Source organism: Vicia villosa, linkage group LG1, assembly GCF_029867415.1.
Source record: "Vicia villosa cultivar HV-30 ecotype Madison, WI linkage group LG1, Vvil1.0, whole genome shotgun sequence".
Taxonomy (NCBI): Eukaryota; Viridiplantae; Streptophyta; class Magnoliopsida; order Fabales; family Fabaceae; genus Vicia; species Vicia villosa.
Genome location: NC_081180.1, coordinates 128,616,788 through 128,625,140, shown reverse-complemented (window position 1 = coordinate 128,625,140; position 8,353 = coordinate 128,616,788). Strand labels below are relative to the sequence as shown.

At 36.9% G+C, this 8,353-nt stretch overlaps 1 protein-coding gene across 1 annotated transcript; it reads left to right on the top strand.

Moving 5' to 3' along the window:
• Positions 1–5,487: 5,487 nt before the first annotated feature.
• LOC131653802 (uncharacterized) lies at positions 5,488–7,394 on the top strand. Its single transcript, XM_058924091.1, has 3 exons — positions 5,488–5,869; positions 5,987–6,470; positions 6,563–7,394. Exons 1-3 carry the CDS (start codon positions 5,488–5,490, stop codon positions 7,392–7,394), a joined length of 1,698 nt encoding a protein of 565 aa, XP_058780074.1.
• Positions 7,395–8,353: the final 959 nt, after the last annotated feature.

Sequence of the window (8,353 nt, the reverse complement as noted above, 5' to 3'; positions counted from 1 at the left end):
TTTCTAGTATCCCTAGACCTTTACTATGTTTTTACTCATACGCCCTCACTTATTCTCATGAAATTACCTCAATGCCCTTAAAATCTCTCCACCTTCTAATTTATTTTATTTTCCTTATTATTTAAATTTATAACCCAAGGTCTTACACCCTCGCCAATAATCTCATCAACACAATAAATCACACAATTATTCAAGAATAAACACATAAGCAATATAATTTCTAAATTGAGGTGTTACAGGGGGAGTTTCCCCCGGATGAAGATAAAAGGATATGTAGTCAATATAATGTGTGTGCGATCCTTTTTCATGAATGCTTACATTTTGAGTAAGTAACTTCACCTTTTCAACTAGAGTATCGTGTACTAAAAAGGCTATAGGGTGTCCTTTATAGCGAGGAATGAATTAGAATTGTCCTAGACCTCTTCCATATACCGGTTCTGTTCTATTATAAGGTTGTTGAACCGTTATTTGTCTGTCTACAAACCTAGATGAGCTAGCAACATAGGGTTTGATCCCACGCGAGTAGAAGTTTCCCCTTGCAGATTTAAGTCGATGACACATATGAAAAGGTCTCTCAACTTAAACCTCTTCTAACTTTGGAATGGAGGACAACCTTTCCCAACCTCCTTCTCAAGGAGATAATAAGATTTCATCTGTTACAACTCGACCAGAGGAAACCCCAAGTTCAATCCGAGCATGAGGAGGGGTAATTTTAACGACCTTCTCGACAATTGGACCATTATGCCGACTCAACAGATGTACCTGATATAGAAGCTCCCTCAATGGAAGGAATATTCAAAATTATGACCAACGTATTGGCGACCAAATCTCCTTTATTAACTACTGCATATCGTATTCACTCTTCATCGTTCCCACATGAACAAGAAAAAGACATAAGAAGATATTCAAGAAAATGAATCAGGGGAAACAAGACCCTCGAGCCACTTACTTAATATTTTCTTCTTTTCCTCCTTTAATTTAGGATCCACCCGCTAGTGGGTGTGTATACACCTTTTCAACCGATTTCCGGATACCACATCGGAGAAAACAACTCCACTAATGTAACCAAGTTCCTAACATAAGACCACTAATTGATTCTTCACGAGTAGTTCCTCCTAGGACATGCCCCCTCCTTATAGTGATACATTCTTGCTCCTTTCAAGTAGTGGCTTGGAGCCCAATACTCGCAAAAGATATATGTGCACGCATGTAAATGACTAAATTCGAAGTGGTATATATTCATATGAGTCTCCTTGTTAAGAGGAGTAACCATAAAAAAATGGTCATTGAAATGTTTCACACTTTTGTAATAAGCCCCAAAATATCTGATACTTTGCCTCAAAGAAAGCATACTAGAGTCACTCGCATTATTGGCATTATTTTAGGTCTTGAAAAGATGAAAGAACAATGTTACAGTCGACTTGCTCCCTTTATATTTGCACCAATACTAAAAAACTTTAACAAATTTCTAACTCGCTGGATGCGATTGTGAAGGGGCAATAAATAAATGGTTCATGATGTCAATTTCAAATTCACATAAGGGGTGACTCTAACCCATGGGAGAATAAGCATTTGTGAAAAGGGATCACACACACCCGTTATATTGACTATAGATCCTTTTATCTTCATCTGAGGGAAACACCCCCCACACAGATGCTCGTTCCACGTCAGTTAGCACTTGGTCAAAAATGTCTCCACGACCAAAAGAGGAACCCGTCTCCAATATATCTGAATCCACCAAATCTCCTAATAAATCTTTATCGGCCTTCTTAGTCAAATTTGACACAGTAACCACAATTAAATATGTTTTAACAAGAAACGAGTGCAGGTATGATGTAGCAAGCAAGCTCAAACACTCGTTATCCCAAATACCCTAAAAGAAATATAACTAAGGCAAAAGTAGGAAATTGAATGTTAGAACTCAAGGAAAAGAATAATCAAGCATGCAAGTCCAAAACCAACGAGTGAAATCACCTAAGCTTGAACAAAAATGTTTCTAGAAAGGAACGATAAAGAAAGATAAGAACTCTCTTTTGCGGGTCAACGTCATTCAAAAGAGCAAGACGATGCTTCGAAAGCCTCGTATACCCTATCAGAGCACTAAGGATCATACATTTACTTCACACAACTAATGATGGAGATTTTCTGAAAATGATTAGAAAAGCCCTCAGGTTTTGTAAAGTAAGGAGAGACATCGTTACTGACCAGAGTAGGGGGCATGTCAACCATTCCCAGCATCATGTTACATTTTACAAGAATGACATTTAATGCGCTTGTTCCCAAGAGCGACAACATCCCATCAAAGACCTCCTCATCCATGGACTCTGTGGCCAGGCAAAGACACATATTGCAAACCCTTGCCAAACAAAGCAGAGACAATGACTCGTGGGGTAACTGTTTTGGGCCCATGAGTCATATTTTTATATTTGGCTTAATACTAAATTTGGTCCTCTACCTATACACTAGGGTCCAATTTGGTCCTTTACCTTTTAAAAGTTTCAAAGTGGTCCCATACGTTACCAAAAAGTATGCACGTTGGTCTTTTCCGTTTGAAACGTTAAATATATTCCAACGTGGCTGCTAGGTGTCATGGGTAGGGTAATAATATTGATGACCTGTCATTTTCACTAGCAAATAGGGTACCCTCATTATCCATGTTCCATTTTTCGTTCAGCAAGGTTAGAAGTTTTCTGAAGAGAAGTGTCGAAGACGAAGACTTGTGCGAAGATGAAGAGGAGTGTGAGAAGACGAAGAATAAACGAAGGTCAGATTTCTTATTTCTTTAATCTCTTCTTCTTGTGTATAGGTTAGGGTTTCTGTATCGTACGAAAATTAGGGTTTTTTTCCCCTTTTTCATTTTTCTGTTTTACTGGATTTTCTGGTTTACGTTTTGTTAGAAATCAAGCTAAAAAACTACGTATTTTCATCTATTAGGTTGAAATGGATGAAATTTTGACCTTTAATGTGCACTATAGTGGTAGCTTTCTGGACTAAAAAAAAAACGGTTTATGAGGGGGCATGTGTGATAAACTAGTAGTAGATGCTGATAGGTGGTCTTACTTTGAATTGTTGGGTCTTTTGAAAGAGTTTGGTTATAGTGGAGTTAGTAGCATATACTACAATGACCCAACATTTGGGATGAACCTTCTCATAGATGATAAGGGTGCCTTGGAGATAGCTGACCTCTTTAGGGTACATTTTAAAGTGGATATTTACATAGAACACCCCTTATCCCAACCAGAATTTGTTGATAGTCCTTTACCTGAAGTTCCTAATGTTGTTGAAGAAGCCACTGTTGAAGAACCTTTGAATGGGGTTGATCCAGAAAACTAGGATACAATTCAGGATATTGTTAATGAAGTACTTAATGAGGGTGAGGGTGGGGGAGGGTTGGGGAGGGGTGAGTGCAGGTCAAGGAAACATGGACAATGAGGGTGAGGGTGAGGCTGATGGAGGGGTGAGTGCAGGTCAAGGAAACATGGACAATGAGGGTGTTGAGGTCCTAAATGCAAATGAAGAAGCCCTGAACAATCTGATTGATGAGGTTATGATTGCAAGTGAGGAATTGTTGAATAATGATGAGACTGAAGCAGATAATGCAGGTGTGAATACGTGTGAGGATGACTCTAATGATAGTGAGGATGAGACATATAATTGTGATAGTGCTATGGAGGTTGATTTTAGTGACTCTGATGCTAGTATGGATTATTCTGATGAGGATCTTTCCAATCTTATGGAAGGAGCAACAAGCAAAAATAAGAAGCCTATGGAAGGAGTTAGTGGTGGTGATGACAAAGAGTTGAACAATGATAGTGAGGAATTAGATAGTGGGTGTGATAGTGATTCTGAGGAGTCTGATTGTGAGGATAGTGGTAACATAAGAAAGAAGAAGTATCCTACTTTCAAGTTATTAAAAGACATGTCTCAATATAAATGGGAATTGGGAACTTTTTTTAACTCAAAAAATGATTTTAAAGAAGCTATTAGAACCTATTCTGTTCAAACTGGTAGAGCTCTTAAGTTTGTAAAAAATGACAAGCTGAGAGTGAAGGTTGAATGTAAAGAAGGCTGCAAATGGGAGGCTTATTGTGGGAAGTTGCCTAATGAGGAGACTTGGAAAATTAGAAAACTTGTTGATACACACAATTGTTCTAGAGAATTCAATGTACCACTGATGTCTACTGTTAGGGACCAAATAGTACTAATTTTCATATAATGTTCTTGGTCCTTTTAACCACTTTTTACTCAATAATCACACTTTTATTCATACAATTTAATAATTTTGCAATTTTGTTAGTTTTAGTTCATTTGAATTTTTATTTCACATGTTTGTTAGTTTTGTAGTGTTTTGATTAGGTTTGAAGATCATGGAAAGGAAGATGAATTACATGAAGACTTGGAATAGCAAAAGAAGTGTTGATGAAGCCTGTTTTCCCCGCAAACATTGTTTGCCTCGCAAACACTGCGCTGCAGAATCTGTTGTTTTATTTGGTTGCCACTTGTCATGAGAGAGGGGCTTATCTTTTGAAGATTAAAAGTTAGTACGAATTAGGGGTTATTTAGGGGAGAAAAAAAGGGAAATTAGATTATTCTATTCATTGTGAATCAAATATTGAGGCTAGGGTTTTGGGGGAGAAAAGAACAACTTTGTGAGAGATTGATGTTCTTAGCTTCTTCTTCATTCTTTTTGCTGTCAACCATGGTGATGAGTAGCTAAATCCCACTTTGACAAGATTGGAGGTAGTAGCTATCCTTGTTAACTATGTATTTTCTCTAGCACTTTGTACGAACTTCATTAGTATTGAAATGGATGAATGTTGTTGTTTTATCTTTTATATTTAGATTTGATTTATGATTGAGAAATACATTTCAAGTCTTAGTCTACCACATTTTATCAAGTAGTGAATAAATGCTAGAGATAGATTTATTTGCCACTTTTCTATTTGTATCAAATAATCAAGATTAATATATTGATAGTTAGAGTGAGAGATCATCTAAAGATTAATATGTTAACTTTCACAACTTTGTTTAGACATAAACATTGTTGAGAGGATACTAGAACATTGTCATTGCTATTGAAGTTATACATTAGTTGTTAAAGTCACATAGAAGATAGGAATAGTGAAACCAAAACCAGTCTTGTCATTCTTTTATTATTGAAACAAATTTTAGTTTATTGTCTTATAATTGTCTTGATTATAACAAATAGCGATTCAAAACAAAACAACTTTGTTACCTTTCGAACTTAAAATAATAGTAACTATAGAACGGCGGTAATATCACCCAATCTCTGTGGATATGATATAAAAATATTTGCCTTGAAAATACTATTCAACATCTACTAAATGGCTTAGCACAAGGTTACAAAATTCATTGAAATCTAATCCTAAGTTGAAAGTTAAAGACATTAAGGAAAAGGCTATAAAGAAATGGAATGTGGGGGTTTGTATGACAAAGCCAATTAGGGCCAGAAGTTTAGCTAGGGACATGGTTGATGGTTCATTTATAGGAGATTACACAAGGTTATATGATTACTGTCATGAGATACTAAGGACAAATCCTGGTTCTACTGTCAAGCTAAGTGTCACACCAGTTCAAGAGGGTGCTGAAGATACAAGGCCTTTTTTCAAGAGGTTATATGTATGTTATGCTGCTTGTAAGCAAAGTTTCAAGTTGTGTAGGCCTATTATTGGTCTTGATGGTTGCTTTCTAAAAGGATTATGTGGAGGTCAGATCTTAGCAGGTATTGGGACTGATCCAAATGATCAGATGTTACCTATTGCATTTGCTGTTGTAGAAGGGGAAACAAAGGACAGTTGGTTATGGTTCTTGCAACTACTCATTGATGACCTAGGTGGCAGAGAAGAATGTAGAACCTACACATTCATTTCTGACCAGCAAAAGGTACCATTCTATAATTGATCTATTTTTTTAATTTGTATTCACATTTACGAGGTTATATCTATTCTGTTCTTTATGTTACAAGGTCTACTTCCTGCCATGGATGAGTTGCTTCCAAATGTGGAACAAAGGTTCTGTGTTAGGCACTTATACAACAACTTTAGAAAAAAGTTCCCAGGAAAAATGTTGAAGGAGATAATCTGGAGAGCAGCTAGGGCAACTTACCCACAAGCATGGGAAAAGGAGATGAGAGGTATGAGGCATATAAATGAAGAGGCATACAAGCATATGATGCAGACTCCACCTAGATTTTGGAGTAAGTCTTATTTTAGGACTACTTCAAAGTCTGATACTGTGTTGAACAACATGTCTGAAGCCTTCAACAGTGTCATTGTGGAATCTAGAGGTAAGCCAATTGTGACAATGCTAGAAGAAATTAGGGGCTACATAATGGAGAGATGGGCAACAAATAGGGTGAAATTCCCTAACTTAAGTGATGAAGATGTATTGCCAAACATAAAGAAAAAAGTGGAGAGAACAAGTTCCTACACAAATTCATGGATTGTTAGGTATTTTCTAACAAGTTCCTAACAAGTTCTAATTATGTATTTTCTGTTGTATTGTTCTGTTATTCATTTTCTGTTGTATTTTCTGTACATAGGATGTCAGCTGAATACATTTATGAGGTTAGGCACATTGAGAACCCAGGTGACATTTTTACTGTCAACCTAAAGGAATACAACTGCATATGTAGAAAGTGGCAACTAACAGGGCTTCCTTGTGTGCATGATATTGCTGCATTGAAGAGCAGAGGTTTACATGTTGAAGACTTCATTTCTGACATTTATAAAAAGGCTAGGTATATGTCTGTTTATGAGCCTATAATTTATCCAGTAAATGGAACAAATTTATGGGTCAGAGCAGAGTTCCCAGATGTCCAGCCACCAAAGTACAAGAAAATGCCTGGTAGGCCTAAGAAGAGGAGGAATCGTGAGGCTGGTGAAATTGATGGGACAGATAGGAAAATGAGGAAGACAGGTATGATAATGAGGTGCACAAGGTGTAGGCAAACTGGGCACAACAAATCTACCTGCAAGATGACTCAACCACCACAAACATCACAACCAACACAAGGGTCTCAACCAAGACAAGCTTCAAGGACACAAGGATCACAACCAACACAAGGGTCTCAACAAAGACAAGCTTCAAGGACACAAGGATCTCAGCCAACACAAGGATCTCAGCCAACACAAGGATCTCAATCAAGACAAGCTTCAATGACACAAGGATCTCAACCAATCCAAGCTTCAAGGGCACCACCTACACTAGGGACTCATAAAAAGATGCCAACAGCTAGGCCACACAAGATACCATTTAGGAAACCAGCACATGTGGGTCCAACAACAAGGCTTAGTGCATCTCAAAATGCAGTTGGTCCTACCACTAGGAGGACCACTCCTACAAAAAGAAACAATACTAAGAAGGGCATTTAGTTTGTTAGGGTCTGTTTACTATATTTTGGGTTGAATTAATGTAATGTTTGACTAGTATATTTTGGTTCTATCTATTATACTTTGAACATATTTTGGGTTGTTTGAAAAACATGTTCTTAGCAGCTTGTGTTCTAATATATTTTGGGTTATTCTGTTTTGAACATCTTTGAGATGCACCTATTTTGGGTTGTTTTAATGTCATGTTCTAACATATTGTGTTCTAATATATTTTGGGTTGTTCTGTTTTGAACATCTTTGAGATGCACATATTTTGGGTTGTTTTAATGTCATGTTCTAATGAACATATTTCCTGGTATTTCTGTTTTGAGTACCTCATAAACATCTTGCAAAATACTTCAGTCTAATAACATATTGCAAAATACATGTCTCAAAATACTGTCTCAAAATACATTTCAAAACACTAATAACATTACAATCATTTCTAGCAAGATACTATGTTTACAAGCAACACATCTTGCAAAATACATGTCTCAAAACAATTCAAGACAAAACAGTTCCAAAATACATTAGAACACATAACTAGACCATCTTAATTACAAGAGCTAAAAACATGAAACAGACAAAACAATTCCAAATGCTCTTCCATTTCTTTGTCTTCTCAATTAGCTCCCCCAATTCCAATGTTTTCAACTTCAAATCTTCCGTCTCTTTCCTGACAGCATCCATCTCTTGGCTCAGCACCTGAATCTTCCATTCATGCTTCATTAAGGTTTCTTCCTTCTCATCTCTACATTCTTCATGGAACCATTCGAAAAAACCACACCCAGAATTGGAATGCCCCTGTGACGATATTGGGAACGATGGTTATGGTTACAGAAAAAAAAGATACTTCAGAACAATAATAGAACTCGTAGTACCTTAAAATGCTTGCATCCCCAGAAGTTGTTAACGGTTTTCTCCCTACGCAGTATTGCTTCGTCTCCACACGCGCATAGAAG